Consider the following 26,904-nt stretch of genomic DNA (forward strand, 5'->3'; position numbering starts at 1 on the left):
TTTCCCGATTTCCAACCCTACCACCCCCCTCCTGCCCGAACTGAAACTCATTTTCGCGCTTCGTTTTATGACCGCAAGCAAATTGTTTGTCCTGTCCCACAAGTTCTGTCCCCAGCTCCCATCGCACCAACTTCGGTTACAGCCTTTCATTTGAATCAACTGCTGCGGTAATTCTTTCAATTTATTTGCTCGCATTTCGTTTGGTTTCCTTTTCCCTGAATTCCCTTCTTTTAGGCTGCCATTTTATGACTTTCTGCGTCTTGACTCGCCCTGTGCTCAGTGCTCCGTACGCTCTCTCTGGGAAGCACTGGGAAGCATACTTAATCTTGGCCCTGGGGACATGTAAATTTTTATGCGCGCAGCTTCTCCTTTTGCCAGCTGAAAAGGTTAAAAATGTTTTGCCAGCGGCCATGTCTACATTGCCACTTCTCATCCTGGCTGCACCGTCCCTCTATCCCGTTTCCCCCCTCCCTTCGAGCTGCTGTACTCGCTTTATCTGCACCACTCACAAAGGATTCATTCAGCGCCTTTGATTAGAGCAACCTTTGGGGAAAAGCATCAGAGACGGAGACGGAGACGGACCTGGAGCCAGCTGCTACAGGCGGCACTATTCTTGAGCCTGGCAATGAAACTGCGGCCGGGAGCAGAGATAACGTGGAACAGGACGGCGACGCTGCTCATAAATAAGCAAGGACATGCATAAATTTTTCACAAGCAGCGCAGAAAAGAATAAATAAAGGAGAAAGGAGAGGAAAAAATATAAATAATAAACTGCCGGGGAGAAAAAGGCGCACAGCTGAGAGAAAGAAAAAAAAAAAAGACGGGAATCCGGCCAGGACCTGCTGCAGATAAGCGCAGGAAATGACTAAGGATATGTGCCTAAGTAGCGGCATCCTACTCAGCACCGTGGCAGTAGCCATGGCCTTTCAAAATATAATTAAACAGCACTCACCTGGACCCTCGGTCGGGGCCATGTGTTCTGTTCTCTCCCACCTGATTTGGTATTTATGATAAGAAAACAAACGCCACCCGAGAAGGGTCGAAGGGCGACCCTAACCTGACCCTTGACTCGTTATTAATTAAAAATTAAAGCCCCGCTGAAAGGTGTGAAATACAAAATGGCGTCCTAATGGCGATAAAGCACGATGCTGGGCTTTGGCCCCCTTTCAAGGAGTCCTTGATTTATGAGCAGCCTTTTGCCCCACTCCCATTGCCCCGCCCCTCCCCTCGCGTAACCTTTGTGCATACTTGAGAAAGTTAATAAGCCAGACGATTGAGCCAGAGCCTTCTTGGGCCTTGAAATGAATTTAAAACTTTGCCCTAAATTGATTCTTTTTTCGCATCCTTGCAGGCGGCCAACGATCGTCTGAGGCACTTTCAAATGATAAACGGCGGAGCTGGCGGGCAGCAGCACAGTTTCGAGGAGACAATCCACAGGGTGAGTAATAATAAATAAGAAATAAATAGGTAATGAAATGCTGCTTTTTAAGAATTTTAAGTATTATTAAGACTTTTAAAGATAGCAGAAATATTGTTACATTTCTTCCTCTTTAAGAACTTTATTTTTCTGAGCCTTTTCCATGTAACAGTGTGTGTGTGTGTTAGTGAGATGTTTGGTTAGTTAGAATGGTTAGAATAGTCGCATAAATATTTATGCTGCAAATTTAACAAGCTGCTGTCGCTGCCGGTGTTGCTGCTTCGTTGCTGCTGTTGCAACAGCTGCGACAGCCAACAACATTTTTACTTGAACAACAACACAAAAAATTTGCACAAACTGCAGCAGCAGCAACAACACGCTACAAAGTTTTGTATCCAACCCAACGGAGGGCCCCCCTTTTGACTGCATTTGCAATGCAATTTCAACACGAAAGCTGCGGCTGTTGCTTTTGAGCACGTTTACCTGTAATGGCATGCCAGCAGCAACACCAACTACTACAACAATTGCGGCAGGAGCCGGCCCGAGAAACAGGATGCGGATGGGGATGAGGATGAGGATGAGGAAGTGGCAGCGTGTGGATGCATGCAACATTTAAAAGTTCATTGCCGTCAACATTCATTATTAATGACAGCGCGCACGGCGCCAAACTAAAAACAAGCAGCAAAATGCAATCAACGGCGACAGCAACAACAGATAGACAGACAGCAGCAACAGCAGCAGCAGCAACACCTGAAGCAACAGCAGCTGTAAAGGCAACAACAATAGTTAGCAAATCCATAATGCATAACTACACACACTCTGGTACACTCTAGCACACTCCCCCTTCAGAAAAACAGCCCCCTTTCGTGGGCTATCTCTTCCATTTGCAACCCAAAAGTATACTTTAAAATTTTCATTTACCAAGAAATTAGTTGCCGCATCCATAAATAAAAAAAGTCACTCAGTAAACGACAACAATTTTCCAATTGCAGTTGAAAGTGCAGGAGGCCATGCGGAAAAAGGAAAAATTCCAGCGTGAACACGAGGAGGTAAGTGACTTGAAACATGTCCAAATATATTTAGATACTCGCATCCCGGCCACTGCCACCGCAAGGACCAAGATTTATGCATTCAAGATGTCCATTCCCAAAATTGATAAATGCGAATGGCAAACATTTGCGTTGCTGTTGTTGGCCAGGAATAAATCAAGCCTATTTGTTCCGGGCACTTTTCACAAATTAAATAAACATAAAACACTCTTGGCCCAAAGGGTGAGCGAGACGTTCTGGCAATTCCTATGCCTTGAAGCCTGCTCTATTTATTTCACAGACTCCATAGCCTTACATTTTCATGCACTAAATACACAAGCAGAAAGAACTGTTGCAATCGTACAGGCTGAAAGGTTGTGTTTGCCCTACAGCTCAGGATGTAGATACAGTGCGTTTCGGTGTGAGAATGCTTGGGGAAAAATGTCATTAAAATATTAGTTAACATAAATTTAAATTTAAGTAAAAATTAGATAGGAAACAGTATTAGAATTCCCAAAATATTGGAGCTGCAATAGATAGATAAAAAAGGAAACAGTCTTAGAATTCCCAAGTAATTCTAGCTGCAATATGGTGGTGTTTCGGTGAATTTAGATTGAATACTCAAGAAGAATAGCTGAAACAGTTGCATATCTGGCCTTATAAGAAACTGTACATTTAATAGAAAAAATAACTAAATATTATTATAATATTAATGGCCTTACTCTAATAAAAACGAAACTCTCTAAGTTGCCTTAGGATACCTAAGTTTCAGACTAAACACATTAACCATAAACATAGACATCATAAAACGTGTATTACCAACTTTTCTCTTATAATTTTTCCCATTTATGTCAAAGCCACACTCATACAAATTTCAGTGTCAAATTAAATATATACGTACGCTCTCGCAAGCGCCTTATAGTTGCGTCATGCACTGTTTGAGTTCTTATTTGTATTTGCAATATAAATGCTACGACTTCTGCATGCACAAGCCAATTAAAAAAGCTATTAAAAATATTTGATATAAAAACAGCAATTATTCCAAGGCATAAAAGCCGAAGACCAAACCCAAAAAGCTCTGTCCCAGTTCCACTTCCCTTCTCTCGGCCCTCCAAAATAAATGTGCGAGCAAACATGCAAAACAGACGCAGACAAAATGTTAAGCACATAGATACACACACACATACACCAACACTGAGCCTGGCACTGGCACCAAAAGCAGGACCAACAAAAACAATGAAGTGCAACGTGGCGAATGATAAACTTTTGTCTGTCATACAAAAAAAATAAAAACAAGACTTTCCACACTTGAAAATGTTGTCCGAACGAAGGACATGATAAAAATACTCGTTGCTCTGTGTGTGTGTGGCCAAGTGTGAATGGATGGGCGTGTCGCTGAAAGAGAGTAACTTATTTATTTATATGCCAAGAGAATTAGTTGTGAAACGCAGACCAAAGTATTTCATGTTGACTGATGTCCCTGATTCTGATTCTGATTGATAATGTAAGCTCAAGATTTACTAGATTTATCTCCTTGTGAATGGCATTCAGATTCATTTAGCCTGGACTTAAAATCCAAATCGATTAGGGAAATCATCTCCCCTCTTGGCACTCGACGTCCTCAATCAACTTGGCAGCCGGCCCAGTTAATTATGCCAGTTATCAAGGCTCAATGATGGATACACAGCAGACAGCAGATGCGGAGTTATACACGCAGAGCACAGAGACACGAATGCACAGGGAGAAATTGGGGGAAAATAATAAAGATAATCCTTAAATCAGAAAATTTAAAATATATATAAAAGAGGGTTTAGATAAACTATATACAGCAGGACAGATAAAAGACTTCAAAACAATATTATCAGTTGGTCTTTCGAGCCGGATTTTCGGATATTCTTCTAATGGTTTGATTTTCATTGACATGCCTGGTTCTTGCACCTCTTTTCCCCCTGTGTACTCGCTCAAACTGCGTTGCTGCACGACAATTTGTCGACTGTTTGCCAGCCCAGGAAAATGTGTGCTGCTCCTAAGCAAGGGCAATAATTTTTGTGCATAAATGAAAAGCACACAAAAGGTGCGGAGGTGGAGGGATTGCGATATGGTTTGGGGTGTCGCATTCTTATTGTTGTTAGTGCTGCTCCTGCTGCTGCTGCTTAACTTGTGCAAACAGCATTCTGTTTGTCTAATTGTAATTGCTGTTTTTGCAGAACGCCCCATCCACCAACATGGAAAGGAGGCTGTTCACGAGCTTGTTTTCCATTTTGGCAAGGAAAAGCTAGACTGAAATGGAACAAAAAAAAGAAGAAAACTGCTGTTGTGTGTACCTACGAGCAACATGAAATATTTATGATGAGGGGAGTATACGATAGAAGTTCTTTTTTTGGGGTAGAGGAATCCTTGCATTTGGCCCAGCAATTAGGCAGGCGACCCCCAAGAACCTCAGATGTGATTAGAATGGCAAGAAAAGTTTCCGTATGTCTTGGCCACGTAAATTTCAATTTGCCAACTGGTGTAGTCAATTGTGTGTACAGATGCTGTGGGTGGGCCATATAACACACTGGTACTCCCCAACAATCCGGCAGTGCCATTTGAATGCATTTTTAATGCGGACTGGCCAAAAAAGCTTTTAGCTAATTTTTCAGCGCCCCGCTTTTATTGCCTCTATTTCTGTTTCACTTGCTGGCCCTGGCATGCTTTTCGCTAGCTAACGGCAGAACACATTTTCATATATGCTCTCGGAATTAGTATGCCGCGCACACAGAATGCCATTATGCTGCAGGACACTCAGGACATGCCAAAAAGATATACAAAACGAGAAAAGAAAGTAACAAAAATAGAAACAAGTAGCACATTCTAGTAGTTCTGCTTGCGCGCTGGCAAAATTGTTTTAGTTTTCAAATGGAATTTTGTAATTTTAACGCCTTTGCCAGCTACGCGAGAGCCTGGCTGACTGACTGACTTGGCTAATAAGATGCCAGCTGGAGGAAGTTGACAACATTTCGTCCTCGTCTCAGTCCTCGCCGGTCGTCCTTTCATTTCGCACAGCAGTCACGTTTGGCATGCAGACAAAGTGCTGCCCAAATACGAGCAAACATGCATGCAAACCCGGGGCGGAGGCGTCGCCTTCAATACGGAGAAGTTTTATCTAGTTATAGTCAGTCTGGCGGCGACGGCAGAGGGTGCCGCCAAAGTTGGCCAATGCCGAGAAGTTGCAACTTTCTCTGACCATATAAAGTTGGAGCAGGCTGCTTATTAGTCTTGATTAGAATAAGTCCATGTCTCGGTTCGAGAAAATGTGACCTGCCGGAAACTGGATCACCGAATTTATTTCGGGGTAAACTCGATTTGGCTTTGGCTGGGATATGCATTGGGTTTTTTAAGAACTTTAACTTTTTATCCAAGTATTTGGGAGTCCTAGGAGATATTTGTAATCTAGGCGTAGCCTTTTAGATTCCCCATTCTAAATTGTATTAATGAAAACCAAACACATTCCATTTTAATTAAGACAAATTTCGTGTGACAGAATAATGAAATATCACTTTTATCTTTGACAGATCTTGCGTGACATTCGACAGGGACTGTTGCAAATGAGTCGCGGCGAAGGACGCATGGGTAAGTGGCACAAAGAAGCACAAAGAACAAAGCCAAGGAGCAGGCTGGAGAGGAAGAGCTTTTGGGGGAAAATCTCGGCGAGTACCCCGAAAAGTATGCAGCCTGGAATTTTACACTTGAAGTGCTTCTGCTGCTGCAAGTTGCAACTGCAGTATGGGGCGTGGCTTTGCCCGCCCGCCCGTCTGGCGAGCGTCACATGCATAAGCGAGCATAAAATCTTATGTCCGTTTCCGGACCAGAATCCGAACATAAGCCCCGGACTAAGGACCACGGACTCGGTAGCCAGAGCTGGTGCTGCAGCAACTTGTGCTGCTCGCATGTGGCAAATGGCATTGCAAGTTTTGTGTGCAACGTGGCGTATAATAATATTGTGTTGCAGCCCATTCTGCTGGCTCTGCACATTTTTCGGGGCGCTCGCAAAACTTTTTAAAGTTCTTCCCAAATCCTAATCGTTGAGCCCTACTTGCGGCCACTAAACTCGGTTTATTCCCCTTGCAGACGATACGTACATGTACGACGAGGCGCTCAGAACGGGCGTTGGCTTGGGCATCGCCGGCTTGGGTGCCATACCCATGGGAGGAGGCGGTGGCGGCGGCAACGGAGGAGGAGCAGCTGCCCATTATGCGGTGAGTGCGCTGCATCATCAAGGTCATTGGTACGACGAGCCGCCCTATGAGAGCGATCCCGATGATTTTCTCATGGCCGGGCTCAACTGCGGACCAGCGGCCACTATTCAGGTGAGTGTCCTTCTTAAGATACATTTAGATTCTGATTACTAAACATTATTAATAGGTACACTTTAAGCCAAAAAGATTCAACCAAATTCTTTCAAGTCAAAGTAAATTGTAAAAGCAACCATAATTTTAAGCTAGAAACCCTTTTTTTTCTGTCTGAGATATTTTCCAAACTATGAGATGGAAGCCTGGCGGGTTATGTCATCCTCTAACACGAAAAAAAAAATAGTATTGGCAGCGACAACATTGTCGCAGTTGCAATCACATTCGAAATTTATGCGCCACATCCTGTGACGCCGTTAATCCTGGTTACTCGGCGGTCTCCAGCGCCAGGTTCAAACCCTATCCAATACCAGTTCCTTTACCAATTTCAGCGGGTTGCCGCTTTGATTTCTCTGTGGAATTTGCCAGCCACAAAAGCGATGAGGGGGAGAGCAGCTTCCGCTTTTCTATTTCAGTTTTTTTTTTCATACTCGAGTTTGGTTTTCCTCAGCGATTTTCGCTTTGTGGCTTTTTCTTCTATTTGCTTTATTAAATTATACGCTGAATATATTTTTGTGCTGGCGCATTGATTTCTACCCACTTCGATTTGTATGTCCATGTCCTTTGGCATTTGCACGCTTCCTTGTGGCCCGCTCCTTGGGCTGTGTGCATAACTCCGGGACAAACTGCGACTCGAACTCACTTTATTTTTATTGACAGTCAAAAAGTGCATAATTCTTGTTGACTTGCTCGACTCTGACTCCCACTCTGATTGTGGATTGATCCCGAAGCTTGGGTTGAGGTGGGAAAACTCTGAGAGACGTCGCGACGTCTTGAGACTTTTCCTTTTGCATAATTTTCTTAGCTCCCCCTTGACTTTTTCCCTGCGTTCTGGGGAGTTGCGCTTTTGTCGGAACGCATTAGGCAAGTTATCGACATTCTGAGACCGGGATTGGGGTCTAGGACTGAGACTGAAGGAATTTGTTTTCTTAGTCAATTGAAATCACTCAACGCTGAAGCGTTCTCCCGAGCCACCCCCTTGCGGGGCCTTTTGTGCCGGGCCTCTTTTGCTTTGGGGGCCCCTTTGATGTGGCCACGAAATTTGTTTAAAATCGAAATGAAACTTTTGCGGTTCTCGGGAAAAGGTTAACGGACCGGAGTTTGCCGGAGATAATGCGGCCGAAACGCATTGAAATTGAATTGTTTGGGGCCAGCCTTTGATCAGAAACTGGACCCGCAAAACGTTTGACATGATATGGCCATGGCTCTCGGTATCCAACCGATTCCCAGCTCTGCATGCCGAAAATACGGCGGATTAAACCAACCCGAAAGGCACAAACGAGGAGGAGGAGGCACACTGGGTTCAAAAAATCGAATTCAGATTTTCAGGGGGACGACCTCTGACGCTTTTCCACGCTCCCTGCGCACCCGAAAACTTTGCTGCATTGCCTAAATTAAAAACGAGAAAACTTTGCAATTTCCGTTGCCAAACAAACATACGCAAAATACAAAATATAAAAAAAGAAACCAAATTTGCGTTCACTAAATTTAAAATTCCAAGCAGAAGCCGGCAGCCACAGCAAATCAGTGCAACAAAAACAAATATAGCAGAGCAACAGCAAATAAACTCTCTCCTCGTGCTGTCTCACTCCGTCCGCTATACCTCCTTGTTCCACTCACAGCCTCATAAAGTTTTATAACTTTGTTAATTTTTCATAATTTTGTTGCTCTACAGCGGCCAACAAATTCTACTTGAATGCTAATCCCCATGTTGTACGGGGCTCTCTATCTCGCTCTCTTGTTAAGGATATGTACACGGAGAAAAACAGGAGAGAATAAATGGGAAAAAGATCTTGAAAAAGCACAACAGCAGAAGAAATTAACTAGGGGTATTAGGTATTTCTTTGAAAATAAGTGAAGCAATAGGTTGCATTTCTTTTAAATTAAATCTTTTAGAATCTTTTTTTATTCTTTACATAATTAACCCTTTAAAAGTCAGGGTTTTAGATAGTTTAAATAAGATATAGAAATATAGATTTTAGAAATTCAAGCCATTAAAAACTCAAATAAACCTACATTTCTACCTTTATCTAAACCTATTTCATCTTATTTTAAATTCACAAAAATTCTTATATATATCTATTATTTTATTCTCGATTTTAGATGGCGTTTTTCCCCCCAGTGTATGTATGCCCCTCACTCACGGTTCTCCTCTCCACTTCTTTTGCAGGGTGGCCGGGTGCGCTTCTCGAATAACCGCGAGAGCACGGGCGTAATTTCATTAAGATCCGCCGGAGATATTTCATTGCCGCAACGTGGACCGCCGCGTAGAGGTCTTATCGTGCCGCAGCAGCCGCCAAATCCACCGACAATAATACCCTTAACGCACGCCAGGTGAGTACAGCCCGCGGGAGCGGATGTGGGGGGTTAAGGGGGCGGCAGTCCTGGTTGTTGATTGCCATTATTATTTGCAGTTGAGTTTATGGCCAAAGGGCCGACACGAAGGTGGCGCATTAATAAATAAAATGGTCCAGCCTCCGACCTCGTCCTCGTCCTCGGATTTCAGATTTCTGACGACGACAATGATGATGGGGCGGGGCGTGAGCAGGAGTGGGCAGTTATGATATGGCAAACAACAATTGCCGAACCCTTTTTCGAATCTTTTTTTCCCCTTTTTTCCTGCCCACTTCAAAGGCCAAGGAGGGAGGTGATCATTGAACCATAAAACTGGGCCACAAATGTGCCCAGTCCGCCGTGAAAAGGCCAAACATTTGGACCAGCAAACACTAATAGCTGACCAAAGCGAAAGCAATCAAACAGCTCAAGTCTGGCATCTCGAATTTATTTGTCAATCTGAAAAGGTGCGTCAAAGGATGGCACCCAGGCCCCAGACAGACAGTTGGCAGGAGAAAAAGCCAGAAAAAAGGGTAGACTTCACTTCATTAGTGCGGTTATCGAGGGTCTGCAGCCAGTGAAATGAATGAATGAATGAACGAATGAATCGCTGAACGAAGGTATGAATGAGGGAATTAGTGAGTGAGTGACTGAGTGAGTGACGAGCGAACTTGACTGGCAGACGGCACACATATCGAAACGCATCGGAGCGAAAGTCATCAATTTCATATTGTTACGCATGCCACACTCGCTGTACAGGGAACCCGGATCCCAGATCCTGGATCCCGAATTCCCTTCCCTTCCCTTCCCTGCCACGGGGTCAAAACCAATAAGAGCAAGACAGAGACAAGCCACGACACTTGAATGAAATGGCATTATTGCTACTTCAACGCCAATCCACAAGTCAGAGTAGCAGGCAGCTCCTCAATCAGCCAGCTCTAGGTAGACAGCAGGAGCGAGAGAGGAAGCCGCTCTGCCTCTCCATTGTCGAGTTGCGTTTTCCACACGTACGCATACAAAGGACTTGCTGAAATAACTTATACGCCTCGTACGCCGCTGGGGCCCCCTAACGGCGAGGCAAACGCAAAGAAAACTTTTCCTTCTCACGAAATGCGGGAAAATACGAGCTGGAAAGTGGGGAAATGGGAAAAGGGAAGGTGGAAAACAAACAGCAAAGGCAACCAAAAGTGAAAATCTGAAATGGCAAAGGAAAAATCAGCCAGGGAAAAATAAGAAAAAGATATCAAGTATTTATTTATATGACCTTTGTTTGCCACTCGACCTCGGGTCGGGTCGGTGTCCCAGGCCAACCTCTCGGCCCCAACACCTTCTGCCACTTCGGTTATTGTTTGCCCCCCAAAATGTTTGCCACCCACGAGTTTAAAGTTATTCTTGGCCATTGTCAGGGGCAATTTTGAGCCGATTGACAAGGCGGAGAAAGGAGGTTCAAATTGAATGGTAATTTATATCTGTAGGATTTCAAATATTTTTAAGCAAATACAAAATTTAAAATACATTTTTCTTACATTTATACTTCCTATTTCAGATCTCATGATCGTGAGAGCGGCGACTATGCGGGCTCCATCTCAGACCTCCAAAGCGTTACCTCCAGGCTCAGTGCGGTGTCGGTAAGTGCCAGAGTCCCTTTTCCCCGACTGGATCGGGCTCATTTAACTTTCAGCCCCAACTCTAACTCCAACTCCAGCTGCATCTGAATGCGTCTAAATTGATTAAGTGCTCTTTGTGACAAACAAACTTCGCTTTCGGTCTGGTCGAAAATGGACGATAGCCGGGAATGCACGTAGATAGGGAGAAATAAAAACGAAAACACAGAAACTGAAAAAGCTTTTTAGCCAAGTTGTTCCTCTGCTTCCGTGCTTATTTCTCCTTGTTTTCCTTTCGGAACTGCAGCTGGCTTTGGAGCTGGAGTTGGCACTTAAGCCAGCTAAACGCTGTCGGAATACGAGCTTCGGAAAATGAGATTGGTCGACCATTTCATTTGCAAAGTTGACTTGCCCTCGCCGACTTGGCTAATATGGCAACGACGCACTCAATCCGCTTTTCTCCTCCCTGCCCACAGATCGGCACCAACAATTGCACGGCCCGCTACCGGACGCTAAGCGGCGGAATCGGGGAGTCGCCATCGCTTTCGCCCAGCCCTTCGTCGGATTACGAGGACATCGGAGCCACCAGGGGCCATGGATGCCTGCCACCCAGCCTGTTGGCGGCCAAAGCCAAAAAGAACGGACTGCCACATGGCAAGGCGAACACCATTTGCCAAAAGGCCACGGTGCATCATGTAAGTTAATTAAACGCTAATGCCGACTAAGCCTTCGCAGATGGAGACGGAAGGGTACGAGCTGGCTGGATCTCCATGGAGGAGCTGGTCAAGTGCATTTGCATTTGCATTTCCGTTGGCTTTTGCCAAGTGTAGATGCAGCAGCCACGGAGATTTTGTTGACACACACCGTGGTTACCCAGCGAAAATGTAATTAGCCATTGGCCAACGGCGCTTTGCATATGCAATTGGCTTCAACTAGGCCTCATAATGGGCCTCGACTTGAACTCTTTGCCTCGGCATGCACTCTAAATGCAAATGCCATTTTAATGAGTTTTTATGGCCGCGTGCACAGGCCTCCTCCTGGCAGCCAGCAAGTGGTAAAAGCGAAAGTTTATTTCGACCAACTTTCTAGGCTGCTCGCGAGGCCTACCAAAAAAAAAAATACAAAAAGTGATGAGTAAAGTTTGGTAGATCCAGCAGGAGGCTTAGGCTTAGGAGCCTTAGAAGCCAAGCAGTCAAGGTTACAAAATAAAACAGAAACACATGAAACAATAACTTGGTTTTTAAGTACATAAAATATTAAGGTTAAGATTTCTAATTACGAACCAGAAACCATAGTTTTAATAAGCAAATATTCAGTTAAAAATCTGTGCTTTCTCTAGTATTAATTAAATCCCAGCATATATGATCAAAGTTGTAGTTAGTATTTGTTTCTGTGTACACAAAGCCATGTCTCATCCATCCTTCTCCTGCTCGGCGGCGTATCGGTATGTTCGTTTTAAACTTTTTAATGATTTAACTAACAAAACTTTCATACTTTCTCTGTTCTGCCACTGCTGCTACCCTTCAACATGCAATTTATTGCGACGACGACGGCAAAATAAAAAAAATATATGTATGGACAACTTTCACTTCGACTCGGATTGGTTTGGTCTGGTTTGTTAGTCGGGCGAGATGCGTAGCTCGGCAAAGGATATTGGCGCATTTAATGAGAATGGACGAAACTTTGTTGCCACAAAGGATACGTCGAGGGATTTCAGCAATTCCCAAGATAATACCGACCGTGGCAGCATGAGCGATCAGGCGTTCGCCTGCTCGGCCAGCTCCGTGGAAAGTTTGCCCAGCGCTTCCGGTTCGAGTAAGTACACAAATTGTGCTGCAAGGGAGATTGTGTGTATCTTTGTCTGAGCTTGCAATTTAGAGTTTTCGGGTTTGATTTTGTCTGTTGCTCCTGTCTGAGTCTCTGGCTCCTTCCGCTGGCCCTGGAAAAATTCCCAGACTGCCTTGCTGGCTCCCAGGCTGCCTGCCTGGCTGGTTGCATATTGGTCTATTAACAGCTGTAGTTCTTGTTGCGGTTTTTTGTTGCTCCTTCAAATTTTGCCAACTTAATGAATTTTTAATGCACTTGCTGCCGCCCCCAAAGGAGGGCAAGTGCTCTGCCACTGCAGATTGCAATGTCTGGGGCGTGGTTAAATGAAGGGCAACCGCTTCCTTTTTAATGAACAAAACTTTTGCCCAAAAATAAAAGGCAACATCGGTGGAGGAGCATTGCTGCTGGCAACTTTTGAAAAGTGCAAGGAAAAATACTTTATTTTTCGTGTGGCCAGGATACAAAGCAAGGATTAGCCCGGTCCAAAACCAAACAAAAAACCAACGCAAAGAAAACAACAGAGCACAGAAAAATAATGGGAAACTTCAAGTGCATATTTGAATATTTTCGGGGCCAAGTCTCTCTCTGTGTGTGTGAAAATATTTGAAAAGTTTTTAATTAACCAAACGAATGAGTGCGAGCTTAGGCATGCATGGGCCAAAGTGTTTACCCGTAGTGAATTCCTAGGGTCCTGCGGCTAATTGGCTGTGGGCGCATTAATTGGAAATTCGACAGGACGACAAACTTTGAACCCAAAGAGCTGGGTAAATATTTATCAATCCTCCCCAAAATCCTCTCGTCCACAGGCACCCAGGCCCTGGTACGTCCCGGCAGTCCACACAGCTCGATTTCGGCCGAGGATCGCACCTCGATGGTCAGCAGCATCTGCAAGGCCAAGGCCCTCGTGGATAGTTTGCCCAATCCCTACGACAAGGAGGCGTTGAAATTCAAGGTGAGCTACCTGGCGGATTAGCAGCTCTTGGCGATATTATTTTATTTTTCAAGGAGCGTAAAGAGAGTTCATGAAGCATGCTAATCCAATCACTCTTCTACCATTTGCAGAAGGGCGAGCTTATCGATGTTCTATCAATGAATGCCTCGGGCATCTGGAAGGGACGATGCCACGGCCGCGTGGGCCACTTCAAGTTCATCAACGTGGAGGTGCTGCCAGAGCAGCGCATGAAGAACTCGAGCAGCAAGACCCTGGCCCCCGGCTCCCGGCTGGGTAATAATCCCGGCAATGGCAGCAGCAACAATGGTGGAGGACCCTGCTCGGTGGAGGATCTACTGATTCGCATTGGCCTCAAGGAGTACACCTCCGTGTTCGTGCTCAACGGGTAAGTGGTGTAGATGAAACAAATTTACCAACAATATTTTTGTTGGATTGTTTCACCTATCGTTCCATTTGCAGCTACGAGGACCTGGAGCTGTTCAAGGAGCTGGAGCCCGCCGATCTCGATTACCTGGGCATCCTCAACCAGGAGCATCGCGCCAAGCTGCTGACGGCTGTGCAGCTGCTGCATGACATTGAATGTAAGTCTAGATTCCAGAAAAACCTTTAGTAACCTTTAACCTACTGGCTACGATAGAAGAGTGAAGTCTTGCGGATAATAGGGGAAAAACAGGTTGAAGAAATTATTAAAACTAAAGTTTTAATAGGAATTGAGTCAAATCTTTTGTATTAAAGTTAGAAGTAATGACTTTGCCAACTTGTTAAATTATTTAGAAATTATTTTAAGTAAAGCATCATTCATTTTCTTTTCATTAAACTCCGTTTTTCAAGTTGTAAAATACCAATACAATTCCTAATTCAATTTCACATTACCAAATTAGATTTCAAAAAGCGTAATTCTGAAGGAAAATTGTGAAATTCCTAATCACGATTGCCCATAAAGTACAGTTTTCAAATCGTAATTTTATTGGCAACAGATAAAGTGCCTTTTACTCGGTTCTCTCATCACGTTGGGCGTATAAAACAGCAGTTGGCGATAACTTTTATGCAGCCATAAATTCGAGTTAGTAACGCAGCTTGAAGTCTTTACCTGCTCTGGCCCTTTTATGCGTGAGACTCACTGCCTAAATAAGCCAGCTAAATTGATGTTTACCCAACCTAACCCGCTCTCTCACCTCGTATTCAACACTCCACCCACACCCCACACCCACTTACACACCCACCAATACTCACAGCTACAAATTTCACCCGCACAGGCTCCGACGTGGACATAGCCGGCTCCAGCTCGGAGAACGACGAGGCCCGCCTGAACAACATCAATATCAAGCATGGAGCTTCGCCCTTTGGCCGACGGCACTTTCCCCGCGACTCCGGCTGCTACGAGGGATCACCGCTGCCCAGTTCGCAGACACCAACGCAGGCGGTGAACTCAACGGACGAGTCCAACAGTCTGGACGACGTGGTGACCAAGTGTTCCAGCGAGATCATGAAGCGCGTGGAGAGCGCCAGGCGCTGCAAGGACAATCCCTTTAAGGCCACACTGCCGGGCGGAGGACGCGTGGGCAAGAAGTCCTTTCTCGGCGGCGGCGGCCTTATGGCGGACGATACGCTCACGCGTGGAGGGCTTAGCGAGAAGTCGAGCGACTCGGGCGTCAGCAGCAGTTCGCTATCATCGGGTCCGCTAAAGAGCAGCACTTAACATTTGCCCACCATACTGGCCCACGAGTTGCTGCTGGGCGTGGGCTCGGGGATGGGCATGGGCATGGGAACCCTTACGCCCCATGGAATGTCCGCCACCTCACCTACAGCCCATTCAGCGCCGCTGGGAAACATATGCAACACGCTGCCACATGCTCCGAGCTCCTCCTCCTCCAACTCGGCCGGACTGTCCAGCAATCTGCCGCTCAACCGGAACCTAGTGATGCTGCGCAATCATCTGCGCAAGAATACGACGGGAAGCAGCGTTAGCGGGAACGGCAGCGGCGGAGCGGGCAGCGGAGTCGGAGTGCAGCTGCTGCAGGATCAGGACGACAGACAGGAGGATCAATAACCCATTTACTACATCAAGTTCTTAGTTTAGTCTCCCGTTGAGTTAAGTGTATTTCAATTGCTGTGATTCGATAGTGAAAACAAAAGGCCAACATGCGTCTTTCAGTTCAAATGTATAGTATGTATAGAGAGAGATAGACAGACAGTTAGGGAACGGGAACAGGAGCGGAATAGTGGCAGGGGGTTGGGGCGCGGGCGGGGCAGAGTTAGTCAGAGTCAGTCAATCCTTCCTCCGATAATGTTGGCATTTACACAGATATCTAACACGTATTTATACAAAGAACACAGACTTATTATTATATACACACACGTCTGCCGAAAAAAGAAGAGAAATTTCATATACATACCCAGGGATGTGGCGGAAAATGTTTGAAATGCTTTGACTGTTTTTAGTTGGCCTCAGGCTGCTGAATGCGACTTGTTTGATTTGCCATTTGTTTGCCGTTCAGCTGCTTTGCGTGTGCATATTTCTCAACGTGATATTGTGAAACGTCCAACTTGAATTGCATTTTATATATATATATATATATTATTCGTTTCCACACACACACACACAATGAAGTCGATTCCTATTTTTAAGGCACTAACCCGAGTGCAGAAGCAATAGACCAATTCAATTTTAACAAGGAAACAAAGTATTTTAACATAAAACACGAGAAGAACAGAACACCAACTGCCATTCGAAACTAATTTTAATTTGTTAATAATCGATAATCGTACAAGTGTAAAATGTATAATGTAAATGCCAGTCCGTCAGAGAAACTTGTATAAATAACTGCCGAAAATTGCCAAATCGAGCAAGATATGTAATGTACGCTAAGCAATATTTTCAATCGTAGCCCGAGTTGCCTGTCCGAATGGTTTGTACATATTTGGGACGGCGATTCAGTTAGGTTCTAGTACTACGACCCTTATGGTAGATATCAAGATTTAGCGATAATCAAAAGCAGACAATGAAATTAGTCAGGCAGCGCAAATGTTTTTAATCAGTTTCTATCGATTAGTTAAATAAATGAGGGAGTATTTATCACGGCACAACCACTACAAATAATACAAATTTCAACTGATTAAAATACATACTAGAGCATAGCATATAGCGTAGAGCATCTAAATATAATATAGCAATTGACTAAATGTAAATGAGTTTATTTGGAATACGCTTCGACTTCTACTCAGAACGTAAATTAAACCTGAACATATTTTGTGAGCATAAGATATCGATATTCGTATGGTAACTCAATTAACTCTAATCCCAAATTAAATCAAATTTAAACAACCGAAGAAATCGCACGTGTTACAGCCAGAAGAAGGTGGACGATGGACGGATTACGAGAGGGAATAACGATTATAGGCATTTTTAAATTTAACTATCCAAATTACATTTAAGTGTTTCAACTGTAAATTGTAATAAAGTCAACAAATGAATATTTATATATATTTAGAGGCGAGGTGAGAGGCGTAAACAACACTCGGCATGGCTAGCATTTTCTAATTATCACTGTAAAATGATGTAATTTAAAGACAGAATATATAAGCAATATTAAAGTTTAACCCAACAAGGAGCCACAAAATTGATTATTAAGTCAACACATTACAAATGCAAGTAAACAAAACGAAAAGAAAGTAAATTTCCATTAACACACACCGTAAAACGAGAGCGCAAACTAAGCTATTCAGAGTTCAGTAAATTTTAGAAGAAATTTTCAAAAACAAAGCAAAGTGGAGAACTATGATTCGTGTTTATGCATAAATCAAAGTAAAATTCTTTAAATAAAAATGAACATATCTAAAAAGTACTTGACTCCTTGAAGTGTTATTATTGGGCTTGGACTGGGATGTACATATTTTTAGCAGCGATCATTACCGCCCATTTACTTTCATTGGCTCTGACTTTCCCATACCCTTGGCTCATCCCTCTTTCGATGGGCTAGAGCACTACTACTTAAGGTCCCCCCTCCAGCAGCTTTTGATCAGGCAAAGGAGACCGCTTCAAGAAGCAATTTGGACGGCAATTGGAGGTCGCCCGACACTCGGCTGAAATGTAAACGATTCTCCGAACCAGGAACCCTTGAGTCTGCGACACGCTCAGATGAACGCCATAGTGACTGGCCGGTGTCGGTGACAGTCAATAGATTAGCAGCACACCGCGGACGTAATCTGGTCTGATTAAATTTACAGATCCACTCCTTATCCCAGAGATCTATAGCAGCTGCTGCTGGTGATGTTTATTCATAGAGCGACGACAGTCGTCGTCGCGGGCTTAGCTTTTACAGCGTCTAGGTGGGCGGGAGGAGGCCGGGAACCGAACTGAATTTGCGCTTAAGTGCTTTAGTAAATTGTTAAATTGCTTTTGTCTTTCGCCCGGCGGCCGGCCAGCACATGAAAATATGAAAATTGATATTATTGCATTTGCACAGACCGAGCCAAGTGGACTCTATCTCATTGCCACAGCGGCGTTTTCTCGTCTCGGTTTCAGCATAGTCACAGTCACAGTCGCAGTCACAGTCGGTAGTCAAACGCGGCAGCAGCTCAAACAGCGCAGGAAGATAATCGTTTCTCTAATTTAATCAGCAAATAGAAACATGAGTGAAAAGTATACAGAGTCCCAGATAAAGTTCGAGCAAGTGCAGCGGGAGTTGTCGAAAAATCCCCAGACCGTATATTCCCAGCCTCATAACCTAGGATTATCCGCGAGTCTTTGCTTTGTCTAGTCCCCCGATTTGTTGGTGTATTCCGAATGCAATTGTCTTCTGTCTATCTTATCTTTCGAGGGGCTTACGGGCCAGGCAGCCTACTGCCCTGTGGCCTCCATAAAGATGAAATTAAGCGAGCAATCGCCATAAAAAGCCTGACATCAATAAGACTCCATTTATGCAACGGACAACAATCGAAATGTAAACATTTTTACGACTATTCCACAATTTCCGATCCATCAAAAGCCCATTACCGCTCGCTCTGATTAGCATGATGACCCACTGTGGCCTTATCAGTGTCAGTGGAGAAAGGTGATTAGATTCGCGGAACATAACCTGCTCAATGAGGGAAAGCTGGCACATGAGACCCTTTTTTTTGACAGGTTCACAGCGCCTGCCCCCCGCTCTTTGGCCCACGCAATGGTTATACACATTTGTGTAAATCAGATAGACGTTCTCTTATCAGCAATTCATTTTATAAGGCTCCGTCTTGGCCTGATAAGTGGCCCCACAGCCGTTCGAGCAGCCAGAAAAGCCAGAACAGCACCGGCGCGTGTTGGCCACAGTTGATGAGCTCTCGCAGACGTCAAAGTCAAAAGTTTATCCGTTTCGCGGCGGGATGTGAAAAGTGCGATCGCATTCCTCAAAACCGTTTACATTTTCAAATTTCCCTTAGATTGGGATGAGCCAGAAGGATATTCAAAAGTTAACCTAAATACCTCATCGTGGAAACAAAAGTGTGTGCTGAAGATTTTATAAATAATATTTTAGATTTGATGAAAAGTTTGTTTCTGTAGTGCAAACAAAAGTAAGTGGTAAGTTTTATATCACACAATACCTCGATCTTTGAAATATTTAACAATTGGATAATCTTTCAAGATTTATTTGCTAAAAACAATTTAAGTGAATTTTTCGGTGTGTTTTAAAACAAACAAATCGTAATACTCTCTGGGAATATAAGTGATATGACTCAATAAATTTTATATTAACCATTTAAAGATTTTAACAACAATCCGGCGCCAAGTGGTGTGACGACAAGTGTCTCGTTAGAAAGCCCCGGCTATCGCTCGCATCTAATTGCCGAGCAATCTCCTCATCAGAGCGGAGTTCTGTGGCCCAGATGCCATAAAGATTAGTCTGCTTATCGGGCCCTACGACACTGACTGGGGACTAAGGCACAGCCACTCCGTACTTCTAATAGTGCGAAATGAGAGACAAGCTGGAACAGGCCAACAGCCGCAAGGCTTCCCAGGCCTCGGGAAAGTTTTCCCAGATGGATGTCGACGAGTCGGAGTTTAACGATCCCTTCCAGGCGTTGATGGAAAAGGCGGGCAACCATGGCCGCTATCAGACCTTATACAATTTTGTGTTTGTCGGAGGCTTGGCCTTCAGCGGAGCCATGATCTACATGAACATTATCCTGGCTCTCAATATACCCGACCACTGGTGCACAGTGCCCGGCAGGGAAAACACAAACTTTTCGCTAGAGGAGTGGCGGGACATCACCTTGCCCAAGTAAGTGCCTGGGAACAGCCTCCAAAAAATGTGATTTGAATCCCGTTTTGCAACAGACAGGCCGACAATCGGGGTAGGGAAACATTTAGCAACTGTGAGGCGTTCCGCATGAATTTCTCCGAGATCACGGATTGGTCAGGCTGGAACAATAGCCAGAGGACGAATCACACAGAAAGTGAGTAGAAAAAACGGTAATAAATTAATTTAATTTTCAATCTAAAAGAAAACCTAATAAAGGTAAATAGCTTTTTCCTCAAAAAAAAAAAACAGGTAATTGGAAGCATACAAACCACGAAAAAATATATAGAATGTTTCCTTTGTGATTATTTGCTTTAGGATATTTCATTATAGTTTTTAATTTAATTAATTTGAAAAACCAACAAAGGCAATTATAATTCTCCATTCATGTGACAATTTTATTATGCATTTATTTAAATGCGATTACTTTCCTGCTAAACCCCACCAATTGCTGGGCTTTTGTAGCAAATATTTATTGAGCTCCCGAAACTCTATCGAATTGCTTCCAAGGAAAAGTAAACACATACGTTTGCCGGATTAGAGGTGAAATTACTTTCAGCGTTTCGCTGCTCTTCCGCTGTCTTATAAATATTTGCAACTTTGCACTCGAATGCATTTTACGACCACTCCCATTACCATCGCTCCCACACCATCCCCCGTTTCAGCCTGCCAGAACGGCTGGAGCTACGACAAGACCTGGTACGAGAGCACCATCCCCACGGACCACAACTGGGTGTGCGCCAAGGATTTGTTCGTGACAAATGTGTTCGTGGTGGGTCGTGTGACGGAGGTGGCCGGTTCATTTATATTGGGACAAATGGGCGACTCGTAAGTAGCGCGCGACTTCGCTCCCACCTAACTAAGTTATGGCAGCGCCGGTAATTGAATCTGTCCACTCTCCGGTCGCCCTAGCTATGGACGCAGGTTCGTGTACTACATCAGTGTGGTCTTCTGCTCCCTGGGACGCATCGGGTCCATCATGTGCACCAGCTCGTACACGTGGTTCCTCATCATGTCCGGCATCGTGGGCCTCACGGTCAACAGCCTCTTCCAGTCGCCCCAAATTATCGGCATGGAAATCTCGCGGGAGTAAGTTTGAACGAAGTTTGTGGCCAACTTTTATAGCTCACCCACTCCCCTCAAATTGTGTCCAGGGAGGACCGAAGTCGGATCGCCTTCTTTCAAAGCTGTGGCTGGTCCATTGGCACTACCCTGATGCCCCTGCTTTACTGGTGGCTGCGCCACTGGGACTCCTTCATGTGGCTCACCTCGGTGCCCACGGCAATGGTTCTGCTTTTCTCCAAGTAAGTCACGCAGGGCACAACAAAATCTAATAATAAAGTATGTTTCCGTTGTGACATTAATTAGTTCTTTAGTTGGTCAAGTCGTATTTCAATGCCTTTATTTTGATTGTAAGGCAAAAGAGGGACATTTTGGTATATCTCCTGGGAAGTACAATAATTTTGTAAAATGTTTTCCAGATACGTAATCGAATCTCCGCGCTGGCTTATTAGCAAGCGCCGTTTCCGCGAGGCCATTGTCCAGCTGCAGAAGATAGCCAAAATTAATGGGCATCGCTTCGACATGACCGAGAAGGAGTTGGCCGAGATCTACAGTCAAGAGAAGCAGGATGTCACCTATGGCATCGCATCCCTCTTTGCCGGCTGGCGGCTGGCCCGCAACACCATTATCATGGGCTTCAGTTGGTGAGAAATAGAGATAAACTAAGAGAAATATTTAACATTAAGAATAAAAATCTTAATAATTCAAAGTTAAAGTGAAGTTTAAATTAAGTAAAGCCAAACATTGATTTACTACAAACAGTAAAATTTAGACAGAAGATAATTTCCTAAGCCCCCTAAAATATAAATTTGTTTTTGTAAATTTTTTTTAACCTAGGTATTAGTTACATTCATATTAAGAAATATATTTTCTTGCTCATCTGTTTATTTTTTTTTTATAGAAAGTCTTAAAATTGCATTGTTTTCCCTCAGTGCCTTCAGCTAAGCAATTTGCATGTCTAACTGCCGACTCTGGTCCGTTTTTTCCAGGTGCGTGGTGGCCGTCTCCTATTTCACGCTGGTGCTCTTCAGCTCCCGCATGGCGGGCAATCCGTTTCTGAACTTTTTGTTTCAGAGCATTGTGGAAATTCCCGCCTACATCGTGGGCCGCTACATGGGTGAGTGCTGCGGGGCGTGACGCCGCGCTGATTGGAGCAGTCCATCACAGCCAGTGTCATTCTTCTTCTCCTTCCCAGGCGATACATATGGAAGGCGCTTCACCAACTCAATATCGTTCCTCGTCTCGTTCGTCACCTGTCTGCCCATCATTGTGTACGCAACGGATGAACGGTACGAGAGCCTGATGATCTACCTGGCCACGTTCATCAAGTTCCTCAACGCCCTCACCTTCTTCACGGTGAACCTGCAGTGCCTGGAGATCTATCCCACCTGCATGCGGCAGACGGGCGTGGCCCTGGGCACCATTCTAGCCAATGCCATTGGTGTCCTGGCCCCCTACCTGGTCTACCTGGGCACCACCGTTGACATCAGGGCGCCGTACTACATCCTGGGCGTTCTATTCCTGCTGGGCGGCATAGGGGCGCTCTTCCTGCCGGAGACGCTGCACAAGAAGCTGCCGGACACCATGGAGGAGGCGGGTCACTTTGGCAAACACGATGTGAGTGCAGTCAGAGTTTTCTCTTTACTTTTATTAGAAGTTGCTTGGAGTCTACCTACAAATCTTCGAAGCCTTTAACTTCAAGACTTTGCTTTAATTACTTTCTCCAAAGTGGCAAGAGTTCTTCAACCTTCTTCCGCTCGGTGAGCAATGAGCCACGAAGGAGTTTTGCTATCTCATCTAATTTATAATCTAAATTATGCAAAGCAGCCGTAGCCTAATTTCATTTTTCACAAATTTAATTTACAGAAATTCTTCAGTCTGCCGAAGCCGCCACCGGCGATGGAAAAGGACGACAGCCTGTCATCCCATCCGGAGTTAACCAGTCTCAGACGCTCGGAGACGGCGCCGTGAAGCCTCAAAGGATCCCCGAATCCCGGTATCCTCGAAGACCTGCAAAGGAACGAAGTCCTCGCCTCGGCAATCGATTCCCATTGCCATTCCCGTTCGCCGCTCACGTTCCCCTTGTGATGTTACGTTAAGTTTGGCCCAAAGTATTGCGAATAAAGTATTGTTATGTAGGCAGCCGTAATAAGACCCGCATAAATCACAAATCACCCATCCGCGCCCACAGAAATCTCAGCAATGAGTTTATCAGCGCATCTGTCAGAAATTTACAAATTACCTGACGCGCACCGCCCTTGGCTGCTGGGGTAGCTAATGCTGTGGCTAATTTAATAAATGACGCGCCACCCACCGAGCGCCGCACACATGGCGTATGCGTAATGCGTGGCAGGCGCCTGATTTATGCAAGTTATGTATCAATTTTTATCACCAGTTGCAGGAATCGAGGCGAGAGCCTGTCGTTGGTCGGTCCTTTTCCTGGCAAAGTGTTAAACTGTAAGCAGCCACTAACACCGAAACCAACTGACAGCGGAAACCAGAAATACAATGTAGTTGAAGACAGGGAACTGGAAAATCAAGCCGAGGTTTGAATGCACTTCTCAGCTAAAATTGTAGGAAATCAAATCGTATAAATGTATAGGGGGTTTTTAGGAAGAATATATAATAATTAATTATGTATTATATTTTAGAAAAAACTACTCTTACTCTGTAGCACACAAAGTAAGCTGTAAATGAAACCAATATTTATTTATTTCTGTCAATATTTAAGACCTGCCCAGACAGTCGTTTTCAACTCGCCAAATTCTCACAACTTTTCACTGCATTTGGCAAGTTGAACCTGCTCTACAAGGAGGATATAACCCTCCTCGGAAAAAAACTTTTACTCGTACGTCGTGCCTGGAACAGGACGTGCAACTTTTGTGCGCAAAGGTGTTTCGCTTTTCAAGTTATTTATTATGATTTATTTGCCAATGTGGCGCGCTGATGTGGCAACGTCTCAGACGGAAACTGAATCTTGGCCGTCGGGGGTAGGTGCGGAGTCCAACCATCCCACTTCTGGCATGGCTGCAGCGGCGATAAGTAAATTGTTTATCCTACTTGTGAGTTATGTGCTGCGACGGCCAGCCAGCAAGCCAGACCGAAAGGAGCAGGAGGTGGAGAGAACAGGAACAGAAGTAGGTCCTGGGTACGGCCATTCAGTTTGATGATCATGTTGATGTTGGCCCAAGGTTGGACACCCCTCAGTAATGGCCGGGGCAGCTAACAATGTTATGCTTTCATAAACAGCTGAGCGCAATTTTCTGATAAGCCAGCTCCTGTGCGCCGGCGAATGCGAGCGAGCTGGTGTTGGTGGCTATTTGTTTCAATTTATCATAAAAGGCAACGCCGGAAGTCAGCCAAGCTGCAGTTGAATGAACGATGAAGGAACATTCAAGCAGAGGAGCAGGGCGGAGTCTTGAGGCGGCTTAGCCGTAAGATGGGCCCGCAAAGAGTCCTTGCCAGCTGGGAGCTGAGCTGAGCGGCATTAGAAGGGATTCCCGGGAATTTGCGAGGAGGGAGGAGCGGCCTGTTTAAGGACTGCATAAATACGGCTCACAATTATCACTGTCGCCAGCCAAGGCTCAGGCACTGTAAGAAATAATAATAACCAAATAACGAAATCTAAGCTTTAAAATTTAAAATGTAAACTTTATCTTTAAGTTCCCTTTCCCCTAGTGTAGCCAAATTACCCCCCAGCTTCGGCTTGTCTTGAACTGGTCCTTCTGTGGCCCACTTCGCCCTGTCCTTGCCTGTCCTGGCAGTAATGAAAACAAATGTCCAGTCATTTGCTGCAACAAGGACAATTAAAGAGGCAAACATTAGGAGTGTGGAACGGCAGTGCAGCGAAAAGTAAATCCGAGTGCATTGGTGCCTTTGCTACAAATTTTCCGGGGGTTTTTCATATTTCAAGCAATTGAGAAGGAGCCAAACTATTTGCAATATTTCAGGCTGCCACACGAACGAAATCCAGACATGAAAAATGCAGTGCCTGCCCGGGCTTTCTCCAGTGGCTGCAAAAGGGTGGAAAAGTGGCTGAAAAGTGGGCGGCGGGATTGGCAGCAAGAAGCGGGTGCCACAACAGTGATTGCGCTTTATTTGTGATAATAAAACACACCATCGCGCCGAGACGACGTCGACGACGACGACGATGAGGACAACGTTGGGAAAGCGGGGTAAAATCGAACCGCGAAATTGCAACAAACTGCGCGTGCATTGGCCTCCGAGACCGGGGGGCGAGGTAGGTGGAAGCCGGAGCTGGAGGTGGCCCCGGGGAAACAGAGCAGAAGTCAGGACCTTGCTGCCGGGGTAAGAATATTTAAGCTGCAACAACGTTGCAGCAAATATTAAAGGAAAACACCAACGGCAGCGGGGCGCAAAAGGATTTACTGCATATTTCATGTTCACAACGAACCAATTTTACGCTCTTCAAATCCTATTAGTCAATGGCCCAAGGGGGATGCAGTACCACCACCATGGCCACCAGATGCAGAGCCACCGACATCAGCACCACCAGCAATTGTATACGGAGAGAAAATAATAAAATCTTATGTATGTAATTTTAAAAATTCTCTAAGAAGGTTAAGGGTATAAAACATATAGTTTTCTACTGATATGTCCATTTTTAAAAACTATGAAATAGCGTAAACCCTTCCAGGATCAGGGGATTAGGCAACCCAATTTAAATCTACCATTACTAAGCCAAAAAGAGCATTAATTTAATAATACCCTACAAATATATAAACAATATTATAACTTCGCCGTTTACAAAATTATTTTAATTTATTCCAAAAACTTAACAATGCACGATTTTCCTCTCAGTGCAGCAACAGCAGCTTCAGTGGAATCAAGCAGGAGCTTCACCCAAGGCAGATGTTTCGGCAAAGGGTTGAGATTGAGTTGGGTGGCATTGGGCGGCGCTGTGGAGTGGGCGGTGCAGGGTGATTGGTGATGCCTCGGCTCAGATACAGCGATTTACTTGCACACACACGAAAGTGTGTGTGTGTATAGATATATCTATATAGTATGTACGTACTATATATAAGTAAGACTCTGGGCCTGGGTCAGCTTAGTGTGTCTGGCATTTCCGCACGATTATGCATGTGAGTGGCGGTGTGGCGGCTGCCCGGGTGGTTGGGCGAAGGGATGACGCTCGGTGGGTGGGGATAAGCCCGATGGACAGCCCGCAAATGCCCGCCTGGAAACGGTCCTCATCAATCTAGTTACTTCGAGAGCATGAATTATGAAAAACGTGCAAAATGCAAACGGAAATTAAAATTTATAAAAAAAAAGAATAATGAAATGAAGGAGGGGAACGAGAACTTCCACTCCGTTAGACAAATGCTCCTCGGTGCGGGGGGCCCACACACGGAAATCAAAGAAAACACTAGCCGAAAGCCCCAAAACAACAGATGAAAAGCCAACAGCGGCAGGAGCTAGGGAAATATGTATGAGAAAATTAAACATATTATCCCAGACTCTGGCCTGGCTAGGTTCTTTTTTTCTGCTCCCTTTGGCTTTTGCATGCTCCGGACGTCTCCGGCACAGCTGTTGAAAAACAAACCCCAACTTTGGCCGCATACAACATTTTTGTCAGGGTCCTGCTGCCGCTGTCCTTTATTAATTTAACAGGCCCTGCCAGTGATGCGATGCGACTTTGACTACAACTTGAACTACAGCGGAGGACAACAGAGGAGCAGATGAGTGGAGGATGAGGGGATCAGGGCCAACGATGGAATTCAACAAGCCATAAAACATATGAGGCAGCCGAGTAGCATGCATTTTTCATGAGCCGTTGGCTTTTGTGCCCCTCACAATCATTGGACCAGGCCCGAAAACTCCCAGGCCCACCATGGCATCGCCAACAATCATCATCAGCACTCGTCGTCGTCCGCTTCCAGAGGAGTCAGCTGGAGGACTTTTGCTGCTGTACCAGCTGCTCCTCCTGATCCTGTTCCACCCGCCTCCGATTTCTCCACTTCTGGCTACACTTGAACTTACAATGACACGTTCGAGGT

At 44.9% G+C, this 26,904-nt stretch overlaps 2 protein-coding genes across 10 annotated transcripts in view; both read left to right on the top strand.

Annotated features, from left to right (window-relative positions):
* The window catches only part of SKIP (Shal K[+] channel interacting protein), a 163,364-nt gene extending 147,213 nt beyond the window's left edge, over nucleotides 1–16,151 (top strand). For 4 of the 8 annotated variants that reach the window (XM_070286349.1, XM_070286351.1, XM_070286350.1 and 1 more), the window contains 12 exons: nucleotides 1,352–1,438; nucleotides 2,410–2,466; nucleotides 6,000–6,057; nucleotides 6,556–6,794; nucleotides 9,004–9,167; nucleotides 10,714–10,795; nucleotides 11,248–11,466; nucleotides 12,394–12,586; nucleotides 13,405–13,550; nucleotides 13,661–13,935; nucleotides 14,010–14,131; nucleotides 14,786–16,151. In XM_070286349.1, the coding sequence (XP_070142450.1) occupies nucleotides 1,352–1,438; nucleotides 2,410–2,466; nucleotides 6,000–6,057; nucleotides 6,556–6,794; nucleotides 9,004–9,167; nucleotides 10,714–10,795; nucleotides 11,248–11,466; nucleotides 12,394–12,586; nucleotides 13,405–13,550; nucleotides 13,661–13,935; nucleotides 14,010–14,131; nucleotides 14,786–15,249 (2,106 nt within the window). In that variant the 3' untranslated portion in view covers nucleotides 15,250–16,151. The remainder of the gene's footprint in view (nucleotides 1–1,351; nucleotides 1,439–2,409; nucleotides 2,467–5,999; nucleotides 6,058–6,555; nucleotides 6,795–9,003; nucleotides 9,168–10,713; nucleotides 10,796–11,247; nucleotides 11,467–12,393; nucleotides 12,587–13,404; nucleotides 13,551–13,660; nucleotides 13,936–14,009; nucleotides 14,132–14,785) is intronic. The other 4 variants (XM_017167804.3, XM_017167810.3, XM_017167808.3 and 1 more) reach the window with 3 other exon arrangements.
* A 2,661-nt stretch (nucleotides 16,152–18,812) lies between these two features.
* On the top strand, nucleotides 18,813–23,257 carry LOC108075397 (carcinine transporter). Of its 2 annotated transcripts, none has more exons than XM_017167818.3 (10): nucleotides 18,813–19,107; nucleotides 19,292–19,807; nucleotides 19,864–19,982; nucleotides 20,491–20,653; nucleotides 20,738–20,914; nucleotides 20,980–21,129; nucleotides 21,307–21,531; nucleotides 21,877–22,004; nucleotides 22,083–22,504; nucleotides 22,754–23,257. In XM_017167818.3, the coding sequence occupies exons 2-10, from the start codon at nucleotides 19,500–19,502 to the stop codon at nucleotides 22,856–22,858; spliced, it is 1,797 nt and encodes a 598-aa protein (XP_017023307.1). In that variant the 5' UTR covers nucleotides 18,813–19,107; nucleotides 19,292–19,499; the 3' UTR covers nucleotides 22,859–23,257. The 2 variants fall into 2 exon arrangements, with proteins under 2 accessions (XP_017023307.1, XP_017023308.1); XM_017167819.3 differs by having other exon boundaries at nucleotides 18,813–19,100.
* Nucleotides 23,258–26,904: the final 3,647 nt, after the last annotated feature.

The sequence above is a fragment of the Drosophila kikkawai genome, chromosome 3R (genome assembly GCF_030179895.1).
Source record: "Drosophila kikkawai strain 14028-0561.14 chromosome 3R, DkikHiC1v2, whole genome shotgun sequence".
Taxonomy (NCBI): Eukaryota; Metazoa; Arthropoda; class Insecta; order Diptera; family Drosophilidae; genus Drosophila; species Drosophila kikkawai.